This window comes from Hevea brasiliensis, chromosome 5, assembly GCF_030052815.1.
Source record: "Hevea brasiliensis isolate MT/VB/25A 57/8 chromosome 5, ASM3005281v1, whole genome shotgun sequence".
Lineage (NCBI taxonomy): Eukaryota > Viridiplantae > Streptophyta > Magnoliopsida > Malpighiales > Euphorbiaceae > Hevea > Hevea brasiliensis.
Genome location: NC_079497.1, coordinates 2,262,388 through 2,283,637, shown reverse-complemented (window position 1 = coordinate 2,283,637; position 21,250 = coordinate 2,262,388). Strand labels below are relative to the sequence as shown.

The following is a 21,250-nucleotide window of genomic DNA, read 5'->3' as shown; positions in this document are numbered from 1 at the left end:
GATAGAGAGAGATGGAGATAGAATTGGAGCCAAGAGTGAAGCCACTGAGCTACAAAGTGAAGGGAATGTCGAGAGAATCTCCGTCTCAAAAAGCCTCTCACGTCCTTGACACAGACCTCCGCTCCCACTGGTCGACCGGCACCAACACCAAAGAGTGGATCCTCCTTGAACTCGATGTATGTTTTTCATATACCTTATGTGATTAATATTAATTCTCAATGGCTATTTATGATCCAAGTTCTCTATTTTTTCTTAGCTATGCTTTAGATAATTGCTAGGAGGCCTAAGGAAAAGGAGGGAAATTTAGGCGAATACTTGGAATTTTTTTTTTTGGTGTGTGTTTTAATTAGTAGCAGAGTGGAGGCATTCTTATATACTGAGTTTTAAGTTGCTTTCACTTGGTTTGAGTAAAAATATATGAAATAAGCTTGTTTGCTTTGATTTTCTTGGTTGCAGGAACCTTGCTTGCTGTCACACATACGGATATATAATAAGTCAGTACTTGAGTGGGAAATCTCAGTTGGTTTGCGATATAAGGTTAGCTATTGTTCTTGGTATTTAGGTTCTGATTAGTTTGGCATTTCATTTTGTGGTGTCATGCTTTACATTGTGAATTTAAAATGTGAAAACTGGTTGGTATGATAACAAGAAGAATTTAGTAGCAAAAGAACTTGTCTACTTGATGATAAGTAAGAATTGACACTCAAATTAGATTGAGTATATATAATTCTGCTGAATCAAATGAAATCCACTGTGATTATCAGGCTATAAGCCTTAGTTATCAAAATGGCATGTTGGTGAAGGATATAAAATCTGTCTCTGTCCTTGTGCTATTGAGCTTGACTGGTGCCTTCAATGTCTGTTACCATAGACTTTAAAATCTCTTTTCAAGTCACCACTATTACAGCTGTTATTGGCCATTAGACTTTAGCTTTCAATATGCTTCCCTTTATTAGTAATATGGTAATTACAAACTAGTTGACTGCTTTTGCATAATATCATTAACTGCGTTTATTAATTTTAATATTATATTATGGTAACTTTACTTGTATGCATGGTTTTAAACTGTGGTCGCAGTCATGGGTAATGGAAACAGGCCTATAACAGCCATAACATAACAGTAACAGTGTCTTTATGCAATTTTTTTTTTTGAAAAATTTGCAAAGTTCCCAAAATGAATAGATATTTAAATTTACGATTAAACTAAGATACACAAGTAAATAATAAGCATAAATATATCAAATAAAGACGTTAAATCCATCATTCTTAGACTTCGTTAGTATTAGTCAATTTACAACTAAAATAATTATGTAGATAGTGAATAACTAACTTTATTATCACCAAAATGAGTATCTATGAGGTTCTTGATTAATCAATATCAGTGTTTAATTTGTATTTGCCTAAAAATAATTGTGGAAATAGATAAATATTGGAAAAAATAGATAATTATGGAAATAGATAAATTTCATAAACAACCTAACATAAGTTTATATATATATATATATATATATATATATATATATATATATATATATATATATATATTTATTTATTTATTTATCAAATAAGCAAAAACACCAACAAATATAAATGTCATTCTTTGCCAAAATTTGAATGTAAGAGATATAATTTTGCTCCCTTTCAGTTCAATACCACGTTGTCTATTTGATGATCTATGCTCTTGAGCTCAGAAATTTGTAGAGAAATGAAAAGTTTCACTTGATCATGGAGAAAATTGAGAAAAAAAAACAGCAAAATGCCTAAAAGGAAAGTGTAGAGAAACTGAATGAATAAGCCAACACAGAATGTGCCTAACAAAAAGCTTCCTTATGTTGCCCCTTCACGCGATTGCTGTCAAAAAACCCAAGATTTGCTGCCAAAAATAATAATGGCCGTTAAGTAATGGCCGGTAATGGCCTTTACACACCCAATTTTAAAAATCTGTTATATAACTGCTATAACGGTAACGATAGGCTTATTTTCTTTTAAAAAACGGCCTTTAGATAATGTTGGTAATGATAGGCTTATTTTCTTTTAAATAACGGCCTTTAGATAATGTAACGGCCTTTATTTAAAACCATGTTGTATGATTAGCTAGGTTTGGAAAACAAAAAGGCATGTAATGTTTCTTGAACTTGAAAGAAATTTTGCTAATAATGAGTCAAAACTAAAGCAAAATTATCGCTACAAATCTAAAGCTGGAGTTATTCTATTGGCACTTTGCGATCCAAAGACTTTTGCCTTTTACCTTTTTTCCTTCAAAAAATATCATAAAAATTTGTTGGAAGCATTAACATTATATGCTTTTAGGTAAATCTTGCAAATTTGAGTATTGAATGTTATTCAATAGTCAAAGAAAAATAACAAAAGTCATGTCTGTAATTGCAGTAACTGATACATAAAGTCTGCAATTGATGAATATGACCCCTTTTTGTGGCATCATGACCTTGACTGTGATTAATATTTCTTCTTTGACAAAAGTTCACTTATTTTCAAACTGACTTTTTAATCTGTGATTTCACTTATTTTCAAACTGACTTTTTAATCTGTGATACTTTGGTTAAAGAAAGAGGTACTGGCTTCTGAATTAAATCATCATGTCATCTAATATTTTCAATGGCATATAATGATGGCCTGCTAAAGTGTCATGGAAGCCACCCAGAATACTTTTTGCTTATTATTTGTCATGGCTTTGTGTATTGAATGTGCTTCATTGCTTATTATGTTATATTGACCTTTCCTTATCTTCCTGTATACTCAGCCAGAGACATTTGTAAAAGTTCGCCCACGCTGTGAAGCACCTCGTCGTGATATGATATACCCTATGAACTACACTCCATGCCGCTATGTGCGAATATCTTGTTTACGGGGAAATCCCATAGCCATTTTTTTCGTTCAGGTATGTGAAAATTTGGTCTGCTGTATGTGCTGCTCTGGGGTGTGGATTGAGTTGCCATCATATTATAGGTCCTTTATCACTTAGTTTTGCAAACCTAAACAATTCGGCCATGTGCTAGGCTGCCAGCCATTGGATGCTTTAGGGCATGCAATAAAGTTTTGTGCTAATGACAAGCATAGTAAGGAATGCAGCTATTTTCTTTTGGAAGCTTTGTTAACTATAAATTTTATGCAATAATATCCTAATAGTCTTCGCTCACTTTCCTGTCATTTTCCTGAAACACCTATAATAATTTTGTTGGGACTCAGCGTTGTTGGCACTGATGTTGTTTCCATTATTCCTGCCTTGCAGCTGATTGGGGTTTCAGTGACTGGTCTTGAACCGGAGTTTCAACCAGTCGTTAATCACTTGATGCCTCGCATCATGTCTCACAAGCAAGATGTTGATGATATGCATCTTCAGGTGGATCGCATTATCACATTTTTCTCCATTTCTAACACTTATATATATATATATATATATATATATATGTATTTTTTTTAATTGTATTATCGTATCTCTTTGCCTTCTGATGCCCATTGTTTATAGTTGCTTCAAGATATGACAAACAGGCTGCTAGTATTCCTTCCACAAATTGAGGTATATATTTTAGTTATTCAAGTCAGCTAAGGATCTTTATTTCTTTCTTTTTTTTTCAAAAAAAAAAAATGATTCTACATTATAGATTGCTATACATCACTTTGCAGGCGGACCTAACCAGCTTCTCTGATTCTGCTGAGCAGAACTTGCGTTTTCTTGCTATGCTTGTGGGTCCATTGTACCCAATACTCCACATTGTGAATGACAGGTTGGTTAGAGTTTCTGATTGGTTGTGAGGATTGAGGAGAAGAATTTTTGCAGACAAAAAATAGTTTGAATATTCTGTGATCTGGATTGAATCATTTTCTAGCATCTCATCACATTATATCCCTTTATCAGGCTTTATGAAAGTAATTTCTGGTCATAAATCAAAACTCTGTTTTCACTCCCTGCATTCTTATTAGAGCTGTGTCTTAATGTGGATTAGAAGTGCCTATTTGTAGAGTTGCAAGATTTTCCTTTTGCCAGGAGGAATAGGAAAACTTAATATTACAAAATTATCCCCCAAAGTTTGTGTAAAGGAAAGAGGTTTATTTTAGCACTACTCCTCCTCGGAATACCCTTCCTTCCAATCTGCCTGGAGCTTTTAGTGTACAATATTTTCTCTGAAGAATATGAGCCACAAACTTTACACAATCATACTGCATAACAAAGAGACTCCTCTAAAAGCCTTGAAAGTACCAGTCCAAAAAAAGCCAAGAAAATCATCTTGTCTCTGCAAGCATTTCTCTCCATTAAATGCACCGCATCACTGGAAAGAAAGCACAGTTTCCAAGGATTTTAGCATCCTTTATAGCACTAGAACCTCTATTTAATGCAACAAAGTGTCTGTAGTGTTTGGACACATCCTATTCTTCTCAAGAAGCTCAAAAAGATTATTCCAAATGGTATGAGCCACTTTGCAATATAAAAACAAGTAAGAATGAGACTCACTGCGCGTATACCACATAACAAACAAATCTGTAGGTAAAGCCTTTATCAGGTCTCCTTTTTGCAACAAGTCATTAGTATTCGCGATTTGAAGAACTATAGACCAGACCAAAGCCTTTACTTTTTGCGATTCGGCTCCTTAACTTAGCCAAATATCTCATCTATCCTTTACTAATTGCGAACTTCAGTACAAGCGTTCTGTTGGAAAGGAAGATTTTTGCCTTTGATAAGTGTTTGCCTATCCTTGCTGTGGCTCAAATTCACCAGAGCTAATGCAAACTTTAAGAATAAAGGCCAAAAGGCCTTGGAAAAACATGAGAATAATGCAAATCCCTTTCCCTCAGTAGGTGTAGTTAAAGTGCTATAGAAGTGCTGTCCATAGAAAATGGAATTCCTCCAAGTAAAAAGGATTAAGCTGCAGTTTGAAGTTTCCTTTTGAGGGTTTTATTTGACATTTTTTGGTTTTACTCTTTTTCCTTTTCTGTTTAAATGAATATCTGCTAAGGTAATTTTATTTGCTGGTATCTTGATTAGGGGATTGATGCTCATCAGGGCTTTCATTGATTTATTTTTTCTTGTGTCTCTTCCATCATTGGTGCATAGATTCTCTTTCTTGCTGAAATGAAATAAAGGATAACACATCCTATATTGATTTGCCTGGGAAAGTCATGGCGTCATGCAAAGAAATATGCGTAATTGTTTTTTAGGTGATGATCATCTTTAGTTTTTTGAACTCACATGCTTTGCTCTCCTAGAAATATTGTTGGTGGAGATTAGTAAATTCCCTTTGCTAGGTGACTGCATCCAGAATTTATTCTCAAAAGCCAGAATCTGGTTTGCTTATGACTCTAGGATGCTCCAAGTTTGGATTAGCCAGTTTTTGCCTTGTCCTTCATTTTAGTGGAGGTGACTTAGTTCCATTTACCTAATTATATAGTAATTTCCCATAAATCAAGACTGGGCTATCAACTTTTTTGGCATACAATTTGGTCCTGATAGAAATTTGTTTACTAATGCTAGTAGGATCTATTTGTGTTAATTTTCTTTTCAAATACATACCATGCTCCTATATTTATTTTAATTGACAGTGAATATTATGTTGATACTGCAGAGAAACTGCAAGGTCTGCAGGCAGTTTATCTGACTCTGAAGTCCCTAAGAACAGTCAGCCTTCATCTTCCTTAACTGTTTCTTCTAATTTTGAGGTAGCATCTCAGTTCTTTTGATGTTCTTGTTTCCTTGTCTCCCCTAGCATTCTGTCTTTGGATGAATGTGTATAAGAATGGTCATTCATCTTTTTTTACTATTTGAAAGGTTCCTGTTGCATACGGCAAAGAAGTGAAGAGCTAAAATTTTCCTTTAGTATTAGCAATGTTGGACGTCGGATGAGCATTTACTTGTTACTCTTCATATTTTGCTTAACGTCTGTTCTTTAACCGTCTTTCTGATTTTGATAATCTTGCATTGAGCATCATCTTGGTGTTGATAAATGCTCTCATTTTTTTACTTTTAAATGGAAATGTTATATGTAACCTTCTTCTTGCATGTGCAGCCTAGAAGATCACGATGCATGTCTCCATTTATCTTATCAACTTCTAGTTCCATGGTGTTCCGTCCAGATGCGATATTTGTGTTGCTGAGAAAGGCGTATAAAGAATCTGATTTGGGAGCTGTTTGCAGAATGGTAATGGATCAACCTCTGATACTTTATAATTTAGTGACCAATTGTTGTGCTATTTCTCAAATTGCTTACTGATCCTTTATTTCAGGCTTCTAGAATCCTATACAAGCTTATAGAGCCTATAACAGTGAAAGAAACATCAACTGCTGCCAATGAAGTAACATCTGCTTCAGATGAGACTTCAAAATCTGAATTATCAAATCCTGCTCCTCTAGTTGATTACTCAAGCTTGCTTGGAGAAGAATTTATGATCCCTGATGATCATTGGGACTCTAGCATTCTAAATGTCTTGGATATAGGGGCAGTGGAAGAAGGCATTTTACATGTTCTTTATGCTTGTGCGTCTCAGGTTGATTACAGTATTAGGGACATAACACTCCTTAAGCACCTATTCTCTGACATTGATTTCCGTTTGCTGCCATCTTTTCAATCAATTTACTTTCAAATTTTCTAATTTGCAGCCTTTGCTTTGCCGCAAATTGGCGGAGAGCACTTCTGAGTTTTGGTCTGCTTTACCACTTGTACAAGCATTGCTGCCAGGTCAAGTATCACATTTGGGACACCTTAAGTTACTGTTAAAGTTCTGGGAAGGGATCATGCTGATTATTAAATACTATATAACATTAATATCTTGTTGAACTTGCCCCCTTTAGGAAGCAAGAGATTAATAATTGATCATGGGAGGTTGAAATTGCCGTCCTTGAATTTTTGTTGAATTTAGAATTTACCTTACTGTTTTCTAGATTTAATCTTTTATTCATTTATTTTCCTAGTTAATAGGATGCAAATGGGTGTTCCTTGTATAACTAGTCAGCTGTGATTTTCATTTCAGGAATGAAATTATTACAACATAAATGGCCATCTTGAAATGTCTGCATGGTTTATACTCCTTTTGGTACCCTTTTTAGTGAACTTTGTTTTCTCACCAAAAGAAAATAAAATTGACCTATAACACATACAGTTGTTATGTAAAACTTGTTCTTCGCTACTCTTAAGTAACTTTCTGTGTGATTTAAGGTTAACTGCCCATCAAATGGCCATCTGATTATTCGAGTGAACTTATTGTTCTCAATTGAATGAATGAGCTTTACATCTGCAAGAGGCTTGTTACTCCAAAATTTTTTTCTTTGACATAGAAGCTTGTTGAGCATTTTAAAAATGTGAAAACAATTATTGACCCAAATTTCTTGACTTAGCTTGATGATTGTATTTGACATGTGTATTTTGACTTTCTGTAGCACTGCGTCCTTCTGTGAGCAGCATTGGCGAACATTTTGATGATACTTTTTCTCAATGGAAGCAGCCTTTCGTCCAACAAGCTCTATCTCAAGTTACATCAATCCTAATATGAACTTTTTTCATTTGCATAGACCAGAGTTACATAGTGATTTTTGTTTATTGTGGAAAAATATTTCATTTTAGTATATTATTCTGCTGACCATGGTGGTTATAACTGCAGATTGTGGCTATGTCTTGTTCGGCAGTGTACCGTCCTCTTCTTCTTGCCTGTGCTGGCTATTTATCATCCTATTCACCATCACATGTTCGTTTCTCGCAGTCTGCTTTTATTATCCATTTTACAATACTAGCATTGCATACCTTGTCTTTTCTTTATAATACCTAGCCTTTAAAAAAAAAAAAAAAATCTGTTATAGAGCTATTCATTTGTGCAAGTTGGTACACATGTGCCTACTTTGCAAAGCCCTCCACTCATACATAAATGAAAGAGTGAACTTGTCCTATAGCCTGTTTGTCCCATCAAAATTGTCTAATCAAAGGTGGAATTGTGAGTGCAAGAATTTGAACTAAAAAATTATTGCAGCTTTAATTGACCTTTCATAATGAATCTCAAAAGTTGTTTAACCTTGTTTAATCCTATCTCCCAGTCTGTTGGCCGCTTTACATGATATACTTGCATTGGATAGTCCAAATAGCTTAAGATATTACTAAAAATCATTGGTAGGAGTATACAGCTCTTAACTGTGATTTTCCATTAACAAAAACCATTTAGTTACTAATTCTTAGGCTTTGAACCTTTCTTTGTTATCTTATATTTTGATTTGGTTACATACTGCTATAATCCTCTTTCACAGGCTAAAGCTGCATGTGTTCTCATTGATCTTTGTTCAAGCGTGCTAGCACCTTGGATGGCTCAGGTCATTGCAAAGGTTGGTGGTGTGCTTGTGGTCTAACCATCTGTCTTCAATTTTTTACTTTATTTGCTTTAATCTCTCTCTCTCTCTCTCTCTCTCTCTCTCTCTCTCTCTCTCTCTCTCTCTATATATATATATATATATATATATATATTAAGGACCCTTGAGTAGGATCGCGTCACAGGTCATTGGACAGGGTAATCTTCTTCGGGATGGATTGAGTTTCCCTTATTAGTATTTCTGCCTCTACTTGAGGAACCTATTGTTCCTTAGTTTAGAGCTCATTAGAGGGAGCTTTGGAACCTATTGATAATTTGTGAAAATAATTCTGCTTAAGTTTTAATTTATTCATAGTATGTCCCTTTTAAATAGAGATTACGTAATATGGTTCTTCTTCCAAAATGGAACATACAATCAAGACTTTAAATAGAATAAGAAGACTTCTAAAAATAAACTTCTCAATTTAGGAAGACTGCTGCAAATTAGCTGCTGCCCCCTGCTGTCCCACTTGTTGCCGAATTTAGTTGCTGCTATCTTTATTGCTGTTGACTTCTCTATCATGTGGTCCACATCTCACATGGGCATTGCCTATGAATGCATCTCTAAAACACACACACACACACACACACACACACACATATATATACATATATATATATATATATATATATATATATATAGAGAGAGAGAGAGAGAGAGAGAGAGAGAGAGACATGCACACATACATTTATTTATTTGTGTCTGAATTTGTGCTGATTTTGATATAGGTTGATCTAACAGTGGAGCTTCTGGAGGACCTTCTTGGCACAATTCAGGTGTGTATCATTTTATCTATTAATTACATTCTGGCTATAGCTGAGGGAAGAAGGCATAATTATATGAGTGAATTTTGACTGTTATATTCCTCTGGAAGTGCAATACTTGGCCCCAGTAGCAGGGGATAAATATTTTAACTTTCAGACTTGAAACTGTGTTCTCTTTATCATCTTACTGATGAATATAGCATTAATCGAAAAAAATGTTTCCTTTTTCTTTGTATTTGGTTTGAAAAAGTTAAATGGACAATTTAGATGGTGTTTCAATTTCAATTATCCGATTGAATCATTGTTGTCTTAACATATGATTATGATAATTACTATAAGAATGAGATACTTCCTTGTTCTTGTTTCCAACAGTAGCTGTGGTTTCTAGATGTACCATTAATTTTTGTTATACCTGAATGAGTCTTCTCATATGTGAGTAGCAGAACTAAAAGGTAATAACGACTATGGTTAGACTCACTCACCAAATAAGGAAAGTTGCAATATGACATAAGCGCCATCCTTTCAGGTAGGCAGTTTTGCTAAAATGGACAGTGAAAGTGTAGCTTGATTAACATCATTTGGTATGATGATAAACCAGATTCTGTCTACTTGCCCTATTGATTCCAATCAATCTTTTTAACATTGTTATTCTCCATGTAATCTTTTTAACATTGTTATTCTCCATGTAATCTTGAGGAGGTTTAGGCTCTGTTTATTTCGCAGAAAATATCTCGTATATGGAAAATGTTTTCTATGGAAATTGTTTTCTAAGAAAATGTTTTCCGTGAATATATTTGTCATTGTTTTGTTGCAATATTAAACTAATGATATATGTTTATATCATGCATGTATAAATACTCATGAATGTATAAATACTTTCACATTTTAATAAAATTGTCAAAATCTGTAAAATGACTTGATTTTTTGAAAAGAGAAAGTCTTTTTATTAAAAATGGCCTAGTTTTGCCTTTGACTAGGAAAATATTTTCTGTTATTCCATTTTCCTGAGTGCTCCAAATGTTAGAAAATGCAAAAAATATTTTCTATCAAAACAAACGGAGCCTTGGAATTGTAATTAAATTGATTCTTCTCTAAACATATTCTTATCATACTCTAGATATATTCTTTCTTTCTTTTTTAATGAGAAAAGAAATATCACTCTAGAAAAAGAACAAGGACTATAATTTTACAACTGGTTAGACAAGGCATCCTCCTAAACTAAGCAACAAGCACACATGTTGAAAAAAATGGATTACTGAAATAATGCCCTCCAATCGTACTCATTAGTTCTTAAGACACTCCTCTAAAATCCCCCAAAGCAGAAGCTAACAAAGAAGCCAAGAAAACCATTTGTTCCTACAATAAATTACAAGACATAACAGGGCCCTTAGAATTTCATGCATTTCTCTTTAGCCAAATAGTCCACATTACCATAAAGAAGTGCAATCCCAAAGGACTTTGGAATGCTTTCTATCACCGAATCCTCTCTATTTTAAATCGAAAAAACATCTCCAACATATCTAAGCAAACCCAAGTCAACAAAAACACCAATTCCAAATGGCCTAAGCCACCTCACAATTTAAAAACAAGTGGCTTGTGACAACACAAACAATGCCAGTGTTAGAATCCCTTAATTAGTGTAAATTAGCTGTAAATTAGAATATAATTAGGAATCATTGTATTTATTAGTTTCCTATTTAGTCCTAGCCTTTGTGTATAAATTAGAATTCTTGTAAATCATTTTTGTATGAAGAAATATAAAAGAAATTCTCTAAATTCTCTGTCTTCTAGAGCCAGTTTGGAGATAAAGCCTCAAGGATGCTTGCAATGAACAAATCTTCCTAGAAATTAGATGTTATGGTCCCTGGCTTGGGATTGAGTTATGGGACGATGAACAGAGAAATCGTCAATGTAATCAAAGGAATCAGAAAGCTTTCCCATTTTCTTGCTCTTGCTACTTATGATTGAAGATAACAAATTCTGGGCTCATTAAGAGAGAACCCCTGATTCAAGTTCTACTGGAACTTAGGCCCTTGACAGAAAATGCAACTTGTTTTCCCTCATTTACTTCACTTCTTTAAATATTACAGTAACAGCCTTAAGCCACTGCAATAACTACATTAACTGCCTAACAACAAGGAACTAACTCCCCATATTCAGCTGCATGGGAACATAAACTGAAAAACTGAAATCATAACTTCCATTTCGTACTAATCCCATGCAGATTGCTAATCGGCAGTAGCTAGTTTCCTAACATAACATGATAATAGAATGATTTGCAAGAACGGTTAACAAGGAGAATTCAAAGACCAAATCTTACTATCTACCATAGGAATCAAAAGAACGGGATCCCAATTAGGCAAGCAGTGAAGATAATTCATTCATGTCCTTGTCATTAAGATTCCTGTAAAAATGAAAATTCCATTGTTGTAATGGGTTGAAAGTTGGTAGTTGTGAGCATCATGGAAAGAGAAGAAATCCTTTAAGTACGAAGAAAGAAAACTGGGAGAGAAGGAATAAGCAATATGTTTTGTTGGTTATTCTTGCATCTGTATTTATTTCATCATTTTAGCTGATGGCTTGCTTTCCTTTTTATGCTTTTCAGGGCGCTCGCCATTCCCCCGCTCGTGCACGTGCTGCTCTCAAATATATCATGCTGGCTTTGTCTGGTCACATGGATGATATATTAGGGAAGTATAAGGTACTGTGTCATGTTTTGGCGTTTGGTGATTTATTTGGTACCTTGGGATTTAACTGCCTCTTGGTTGACTGTGGGAGCCCAAAACACCAGGGAAATATCTTGTGAGGCCTTGAGGAACAATACTCATGGCCTCGATGTCACATCTAGCCTAAAATCTTAAGGCATCAGGCCCCTTGGTCCTCACTTACTCCATATCTTTTTAATGTGGGGCTTTCTTTCCTTTCACTTCACACACACACTTGCATTATCCCAACACTTCTATCTTTGGCAAAGAAACTTTTTAAAATTCTCTATCATGTACATGTAGTGTGAATTGTGCTGTTAATAAGAGTTAATTGAGATTCAGGATCACATATTCCTATAATCATTTACATTTTGATTCTCAAATGCAGAGTCATTATGTATTCTGATATTATTGTTAACTTACCTGCTTAACAAAATGTCTTTGTTACCCTACATTGTTGTAAACATTTCAGGAAGTTAAGCACAAAATTCTTTTTCTCCTGGAGATGCTAGAGCCTTTTCTTGATCATGCCATCTATGCATTGCGAAGCACCATAGCCTTTGGGGACGTTTCTTTCACTTTTATGGAAAAGCGGGAACAAACTTGTGTAATTGCTCTCAATGTCATCCGTACGGCTGTCCAAAAGCCAGCTGTTCTTTCTTCCTTAGAATCTGAATGGAGGCGTGGATCAGTTGCTCCAAGGTATCCCACACCTGTATGATGACACTGCTAGAATGTTTTCCATTAGCAATTTCCTTTTTTTTTTTTTTTTTTTTTTTTGAAAAGGCTCAGAAAATAATAATCAAAATTTTGTGCATATATTTGGATGTTTATATGAATTTTAGCAAGCAAGAAAACACAAGCAAACTTTCCCCATTGGTCATTAAAGCATTAGAAATATACTATTGGTTCTCATGCTGCTTTTTGTACTAGGTAATTGATTTATACTGTTCTCTACAGTGTTCTTCTCTCAATATTGGAGCCTCACATGCAGTTGCCTCCTGAAATTGACCTCTGCAAGTCTCCTACTTCTAAAAATTTTGAGCTTGAAGCTTCAACTGCTCCATGCCATTCTCCTGTCCTTCGCCATTCTGGAGCTTCCTCAAAGTCAAATAACCAAGATGATGCAGATGGGAAGGTGGAATCTCCTGATAATGGTGCAAAGATGGATATATTTGAAGATGTTAGTCTTCTTTTTGCACCTACGGAGCTACGAAATATAGTACTGGCAAATGTTTCCAGTAGTCCCAGTGAACATATCTTGGATTCTAACCATGCCAACTCTGAATTAAAACATGCAATTGAGAAAAAAATTGCTCATCTGTTTCCAAATGGCTTAGTATTAGATGCTGGCTTCACTGCTGAATACTTCAACTTGCAAGCAGACTATTTTCAACTCATAAACTATCGTGACTGTGAACTTAGGGCTTCTGAATTTCGACGCCTGGCTTTAGACTTGCACTCACAGAATGAGATAGCTGTTGAAGGCCATGATGCTTCTATAGATGCTTTGCTCTTGGCAGCAGAGTGCTATGTGAATCCATTTTTCATGGTGTCTTTCAGATCCAATCCTAAATTAGAAAGCCCAATGGATAAGATTAGTGAGATTAGCAATACAAAACTTTGTGAAGCTGCAAAATTGGGGAGTGCTTCTAGAAAGAATAGTGTTGACTTGGAAACAATAGCTCTTCTTGAAAAGGAAAGGGACAAAATTGTTCTTCAGCTATTGCTTGAGGCTGCTGAGTTAGACAGGAAGTTTCTGAAAAGCACATCAGATGAGGAATATGTTCCGTACATCCCTGAAGAAATTGATGGGCAAGTCATAAAGTTGTCTTCCCTTGATGTAAAATCTGCAGATGCTATCACTTTGGCTCGGCAAAATCAAGCTCTGCTATGCAGTTTTCTGATTCGACGATTGAAAAAAGAGCAACATTCAATGCATGAAATTCTTATGCACTGTCTTGTCTTTTTGTTGCACTCGGCCACACAGCTGTATTGTGCTTCTGAAGAAGTGATTGATATCATATTAGGATCTGCTGAGTACCTCAATGCAATGCTAACATCATTTTATTATCAGTTCAAAGAAGGCAACCTGCAGTTGGATCCAGAAAAGATACATGGGGTGCAACGGCGCTGGGCACTGCTTCAAAAATTGGTAATTGCTTCAAGTGGTGGTGAAGGCTCAGACTTCGCTTTAAATGTCAACAATCGATTTCGAAGTGGTAGCTTGATTCCACCATCAGCATGGCTGGAAAGAATATCTACGTTTTCTCACAGTTCTTATCCTCTTGTTAGGTTTCTTGGCTGGATGGCAGTGTCTCGTAATGCAAAACAGTATATAAAGGAGCGGCTTTTCCTTGCTTCAGATCTGTCACAACTGACCTGTATACTGTCCATTTTTGCTGATGAGCTTGCAGCAGTAGATAATGTCATCAATCAAAAACAGGAAGATGGGAAGATTGAACAGATGGGTGTCAAACAAAATTCTCCAATCCATAGAGTGTTTGAAGTTTCTGACCAACAATATGGAGACCAATCTTTTCATGCTATCTACCCTGATCTCAGTAAGTTCTTTCCAAATTTGAAAAAGCTATTTGAATCTTTTGGGGAGCACATTTTGGAGGCTGTTGGATTGCAGCTGCGATGTTTATCTTCCAGTGTTCTGCCTGATATCTTGTGTTGGTTTTCTGATTTGTGCTCATGGCAATTTCTTGTAAACAACCAAATTACTGCTCAAAATGGTTGTGATTATTTGAAAGGTTATGTTGCAAAGAATGCCAAAGCTATCATTCTTTACATACTTGAAGCCATTGTTGTTGAGCACATGGATGCAATGGTGCCGGAAATGCCTAAAGTGGTGCAAGTATTGGTGTCTCTTTGTAAAGCCTCATACTGTGATGTGCCATTTCTGAGCTCTATAATGTGCCTCTTAAAGCCACTCATATCATATTCATTATGCAAGGTGTCTGATGAGGAAAAAACACTGATTGATGATTCGTGTCTTAATTTTGAGTCACTATGCTTTGAGGATCTTTTAGTTGATATTGGACAGAAAAATGAGAATGGAAATATACCTGCAGAAAAAGGCTACAATAGAGCATTGACAATTTTTGTTCTGGCTTCTGTCTTTGCTAATTTATCCTTTCAACATAAAAGAGAAATATTAGATTCCTTAACTTTGTGGGTTGATTTTACTGCCTTTGAGCCAACCAATTCTTTTCATGACTACCTCTGCGCTTTTCAGACTGCTCTGGATAGTTGCAAAGTTTTGTTAGTTCAGACTTTAAGAGTCTTTGGTGTTGTCCCACTTCAGTTGGCCCAGTTTTCTGGTATCAACACAGGGTCACTTCCTGATAATGGCTCAGAGGTGTATTCATGGTTTCTCAGTGAAGTCTGCAATAATTCTTGTCCACCCAAGAATTGTGAGAAGTTGGAAAGTAATGACTTTGATGGTGTATCCTCAAAACAAAATGGTTATTATTTATCGACAGAAGAAATAGAAGATTTCTCTAAAGGCTTGGAGAATATTCTCACCAAGCTTAATCCAACTATTGAGCTATGTTGGAATCTTCATCATCGTTTGGCAAAGAAATTGACTATTACATCGGCACAGTGTTTTATATACTCAAGATGCTTATCTTCAATTGCGCCCCAAATTCAAAATGCTGAAGAGGATACCAGTGAAAATTCTTTCCCTTTTAAATCAGTTGAGGACTTTCCAGTTCATTGGAGGACCAGTCTAGAGGGTCTTGCTGAAATCATTGTGAAGCTCCAAGAAAACCATTGCTGGGAAGTGGCATCTCAAATGCTTGATTGTCTACTTGGAGTACCCTGTTGTTTTCGGCTGGACCATGTAACTGATACAATTTGTTCCGTGATAAAAAATTTTTCATGCAGTGCACCAAAAATTGCTTGGCGCTTGCAATCTGATAAGTGGTTATCAATGTTATTTGTGAGAGGTGTCCATGGCCTTCATGAGAGTGATGGGCCTCTTACTGATCTATTTGTTACACTGCTGGGTCATTCAGAACCTGAACAACGATTTATAGCTATTAAGCACTTGGGTAGATTGGTTGGCCAAGATCTAAATGGAGAAGCAATTCTACAGTATTCTACATTTTGCAGTAACTTACTTTCACCAGGCTTAAGTCATTCAGTTTCTGAGCCGTTTCTGTCGTTTCTGGTTTCAAGTACATGGGATCGGGTGGTTTTGCTGGCATCATCTGATACATTATTACCTCTGAGAATTCATGCTATGGCAGTTCTCATATGTTATATACCATATGCTGCTCAGCACCAGTTACAATCATTTCTTTCTGCAACTGATAGTGTTCTTCATATTTTGGGAAAAAGTGCACATCCAACATGTGAGGGCCCACTACTACGGCTCTCATTAGCACTTGTTGCTGGTGCCTGCCTGTACTCACATGCTGAAGACATTTCTTTGATACCTCAAGAAGTTTGGAGAAATATTGAGGCCATAGGATTGTCTAAAACTGGTATTGTCTTCTTATTTTTTATAGTACCCAGAAAAAAAAGTTTTTGAGAGCATGAAATTATCAAATTTCGTCCTTTTTCTTTAGGAGGCCATGTCGGTGATTTGGAGAAAAATGCTTGTGAAGTCTTGTGTAGATTGAGAAATGAAGGGGATGAAGTGAAACAGGTTTGTCCCAGAACTCAGGCCATTGAAAGTTTCCAGCTACAGTATAATATTTTGAAAGCACTTCTACATAGACACATACACACATGTATGCATATATAATGAGGGAAACTATATAGAATCATTGTTCTTGACAGGTTTTGTTTTGGCTGTTTGTTTTAACATCAACTATTTGTTAGCAGCTTATAATTCACTAAACCACGCTTTTTTATAAGGCTTTGATAGAAGTTCTCTCTTCAAATTCTTCAAAACAAGTTGACTCAGAATTTGGGAGCACCCGTGAAGAAATTCTTCAGGTAAGAAATTATAAACTATGGTAGCACAGTTCAGTTTTTCCTGTAGGTGAAGACTGCTGTAATTTGTTAGGACCCAAGCTCATAAGACCTAACTTGGATGTTTGGCAAGAGAGGACTAGAAAGAATAGAAAAGAAAATGGAAGGAATCTGAGAGTTATCTAAAATATATTTGTGTATTATTCTTCAATGCCCCATTACAACTCAGCAAGTCCTATTCATAATAAAAGTCAGAAACAAACTCAGCTACTTATTAGAAAATAAGCTAGATGACTTCAGGTACTAACCGATAACATTTGACTCAATATTGACTCTTGTTTATTACTTCTTTTTCTAAACTCCTTCCTAGCATGATTCGTCCTTCATTTTAAATGGAACTTTGAGGATTTATTTTATTAAATGCTTAATATTTGTTAAACTAATTGTTACAGGTCCTTGCCAATTTAACTTCAGTTGATTCATACTTTGAGGTGTTCTCAAAAAAAATTGATGAAGAGGCAATGGTAAATCATGTTTGATCACTAGTCATGATGTTTTTCACCTCCTGACTTTGTAGATGGACTTAATAGGCATGGATATGTTGTAGGAACTTGAGGAGGCTGAAATAGAATTGGACATTCTTCAAAAAGAAAATCCAGTAAAAGAGTCATCAAAAGACACCAAGGAAGAGAGGCAAATTCCTTGGGTCACTGGTAAGAACTATGATCCCCAGAACAGTCATGCTTTTCTTACTGGCACCTTGAAAGTACTTATAGAATGCAGCCTTTGTATTTTTTTGTCTCCCATTTTTGCTGTTCAGCTTCTGGGAAGCATGAGAGCCGTCTTCAGGAGATCAAGGATTGCATTCGTTCCTTGTATGTATCATCTTTACTTTCAGATGTAATTTTGCAATAAGTGGAGTTTAGTGCATGGAAGGGAAAATATATTCTGAAATACCTGATGAAACAAGTAGCTGATATCCTTTATCTGAAATCCATATTCTGTTTGTGGCATTTGCAAAATATTTAGTTCAAACATTTTTCTTATTTACATGGATTTTGAGTTAAAGAATGCAGTTCTAGTATTTTTGCTTTTATCTGTTTCCTAACTGACAGAATGCTAAACTGTTAAGTTATTACTATATCATGACTTACTGTTCCCTCATCAGAGAGAAGTCCAAACTTCAAGATGATGTTGTAGCCCGCAGGCAAAAGAAGCTACTCATGAGACGTGCACGCCAGAAATATCTAGAAGAGGCTGCTTTTCGAGAAGAGGAACTCCTGCGAGAACTAGATAGGTTTTACTTAAATTCTAAATGTTCTCAACTGGAATGTTTTAAGTGCCAGTTAAGAGACAGTTATTGCTAATAGCTGGCACTTGATACCTGCAGGGAAAGGACAGCTGAAGCAGAAAAAGAGATTGAGAGACAGCGGTTGCTGGAGCTTGAGCGTGCAAAAACTAGGGAGCTTCGTCACAATCTTGATATGGAGAAGGAGAGGCAAACACAGGTAAAACATAGACATGGCCTTCTAGACTTAAGGCTTTTCACTTCTTTTCCTGGTTTTCCATCACTTCTTAATATGACAAAAGGACTATTGCAGTCTTATTTTCCAGAGTGAACTTGTTTGTGACTCTAAATTTTCAATTTAGATTTGTGTGATTGTTTCCTTTCTTTCTCTTCCCCTCTCTCTCTCTCTCTCTCTCTCTCTCTCTCTGATGGCAAGTGTTGGAGAGTTTGCCGAGTGGTGAAATGGATTAATGCAGGGAGTCTGCCTTATGTTTTAATTGTTTCAGTTCTATTTTGTGCAAGGTTTACCTAATAATGGTGCTTAAGCAAAAAAATTTTTTTCATAATTTGGTGAGAGTTACTAAGCATGCACTCAACTATTTATTTGTTTAGTTGTCAATATAACTGCTATAGTTATACATCCATTTCATGGAATCTTATTGCAAGACAATTGGTAAAACATTGTTTGCAATTTGTGGTTGCATTATTAAGATGGTTAAATTTGTGCTGGAGAGAGCTTGCATATCTTCCTTTTATCTGAGCTCACATCTCTTCCTTTTTAGCTGTCTCCTTACTTTCTGCTTACCTTGGTGTTTCCATATATATGCATCCATTTCTCTGAATTAAGGAAGAATTATTCTAAAGTCGGGCCAAGCCGAGTCCAAGTCGGTCTGGAATATCTCAACCTCAGTCTGGCTGACACTAGCCCAACAATTTGGCCAATCTTTGACCAAGCTGAGTTTATGTTAATGAAAAATATATAAATATATTATATTCTTGGGGCCGAGTCCCAAGTGAATGTTATTCCCTTGCTTGGCCCACTTTGGAGGGAGGTCCCAATTGGATGGTTCAGGAAAAAACCCCTACCCATAGCAAGATTTTTGGCAGGTTGGGCCAGATGGGTTGTTAGGCCCATGAATAGGTCCAAACTAGGAAAGGTACCAACTTTTATAGACAGTGAAATAAAAGTGGAGTCGATGTCATTGGCAAAGTATCATATTTATGCCAGTTTTTCTTTTGCAATTTATGCATCAAAGTCTTCATATATTGTATGTTTTATGATTATGCTGGGTTGCCAAATGGATAGTCAACTTATTTCAACTTCAATTCTATTAACTTTAAGATTTGAAGGTCCTAGGCGTCTTTTGCTGAAAGTAAGAACTGTAGATTCTTGGTTTTCACAATGGCTTGCATGATATAACTTCACATTTGCATGTAGAGAGAACTTCAGCGTGAACTGGAGCAAGCTGAATCTGGACTACGATCATCACGGCGTGACTTTTCTTCAGCCACTCATAGCAGGTACAAATGATTTCTTGTGCATTCCTGACTTCTTAAGAGCATAGGCCAATAATTTGGATTTAGGTGCAGTGAAGCAAGAGAATAAGAAAAAGGAAACAGAACTTGGACGAAAAACAGTGCACTATACCTCCTAGTTCCTACACATCACCTAACGATCCTTCCAGAATTTAGGAGGCACGAGCTAGAACAGGCTGATGCAGCCATGGCACTAAATTATTTCCCAGTTCCTTTATTGCAAAACAACTAGTGAACTGTGCTTCGAAATGAACTTAACTATTTATTGCTTAAACTCTTTGTTTCTTCTGTTGGAATTGGAGAGAAAGAGAAAACAGAAAAAACAAAATATTTTAGGAGAGCAGAAACAATAACTGAAGTAACAACCCAGAAATTTTTTCTTCTTTTTCTTCTTCATTTTCAGCATAAAACTTCTTATAATAATACCTGTCCAACTCTCTCAATTACTGCAACATCCTCCTCCCTTTTATAGAGAAAAATGGCTTTTCTTTGTCAACAACTATCCATACTTCCAAATACCTTATTTTGGTTACATTTTACTAAGCTAAGTTGCTTTTCTTGTACACAAGGATTTTTGCCAAATCCCACTAATAAAGATTACACTCGCACTACAGATTAAATTTTAATTAGCATAATTTTGATTCTCTAGTAAAAATCTCAGCAATCCTAATATCTTCTAATCCCTTGGTAATGTTGAGAAGTGATGGTGCTCTTACTAAACAGGCAAGGTAGAGTTTGAGAAATTCCTTGATATTCAATTACACTGAAAGTAGAGGTGGCAGTAGGGCAATTTTGAGTTGTGTCCATTTCAAGCTGGTTTGGGTTGGTTTGATTCATTATCAAGTTGGGTTAAGGTCACCCACTGAGTTTATCCTTTTAGGCTGTTTATGTTTTTTTTTTTTTAAATAATAATAATAATAATGAATATTTTCATCTGCAGGCCTCGGGAAAGGTATCGAGAGAGGGAAAATGGAAGATCCAGTAACGAAGGGAGTACAAGAACTAGTAGTGGCAGCTTGCAGGCTGAAATTTCTACTACTAGTTCATCTATGAGTATGCCAGCTGTTGTGTTGTCTGGGTCCCGATCATTTTCAGGCCAGCCACCAACCATTCTTCAATCCCGTGATCGGACTGATGAATGTGGCAGCAGTTATGAAGAAAATTTTGATGGAAGTAAGGACTCGGGCGATACTGGTAGTGTGGGGGATCCAGATCTGATTTCAGCATTTGATGGACAATCTGGTGGATTTGGGTCTGCTCAAAGGCATGGGTCTAGAGGTAGCAAGTCAAGGCAAGTAATGGAGCGGAGAGAAAGGGATGGAAGACGGGAGGGAAAATGGGAAAGAAAACATTCATGACCATTTCCCTTTGATGAGTTACAGGATTAGGGAAAATTGTATTTATGTGAAAAGTTCACTGTCAAAAGTTGGCGTTGATCATGCTTGACAGAAAAAGGTGTGAATTTTAGTTGAAGGATGAGATGGTGATTGATGTTGTAGCAATGAAGGAGAAAAATCGATGTGGGGATACTTTTGTCGCTGTTTGTACCATGATATTCTTATTATGTGAAACTTGTGTTGTTGCAATGCTTCCCCATTACACAACTTCGTTTTTGCCTACTCATTGAAAGAGAGTTGGCAAGGCAAATGAATAGAGCTTTAGGGCATACATGCCTGCCTGATAT

General features: G+C 36.0%; 1 protein-coding gene across 5 annotated transcripts; it reads left to right on the top strand.

Moving 5' to 3' along the window:
- Positions 1-11: 11 nt before the first annotated feature.
- On the top strand, positions 12-21,152 carry LOC110658126 (uncharacterized). 5 transcript variants are annotated; one of them, XM_058146567.1, is made up of 26 exons: positions 12-176; positions 457-537; positions 2,762-2,899; positions 3,251-3,361; positions 3,488-3,538; positions 3,646-3,746; positions 5,580-5,673; positions 6,021-6,152; positions 6,238-6,498; positions 6,611-6,689; positions 7,388-7,479; positions 7,609-7,692; positions 8,243-8,317; positions 9,070-9,117; positions 11,711-11,806; positions 12,283-12,512; positions 12,771-16,309; positions 16,394-16,473; positions 16,686-16,766; positions 17,195-17,266; positions 17,350-17,455; positions 17,563-17,617; positions 17,911-18,039; positions 18,133-18,250; positions 19,469-19,551; positions 20,507-21,152. In XM_058146567.1, the coding sequence occupies exons 1-26, from the start codon at positions 12-14 to the stop codon at positions 20,922-20,924; spliced, it is 6,519 nt and encodes a 2,172-aa protein (XP_058002550.1). In that variant the 3' UTR covers positions 20,925-21,152. The 5 variants fall into 5 exon arrangements, with proteins under 5 accessions (XP_058002550.1, XP_058002552.1, XP_058002551.1 ...); XM_058146569.1 differs by lacking the exons at positions 18,133-18,250; positions 19,469-19,551; positions 20,507-21,152 and having other exon boundaries at positions 17,526-17,617; XM_058146568.1 differs by lacking the exons at positions 12-176; positions 457-537; positions 2,762-2,899 and having other exon boundaries at positions 3,498-3,538.
- The last annotated feature ends 98 nt before the right edge of the window (positions 21,153-21,250 follow it).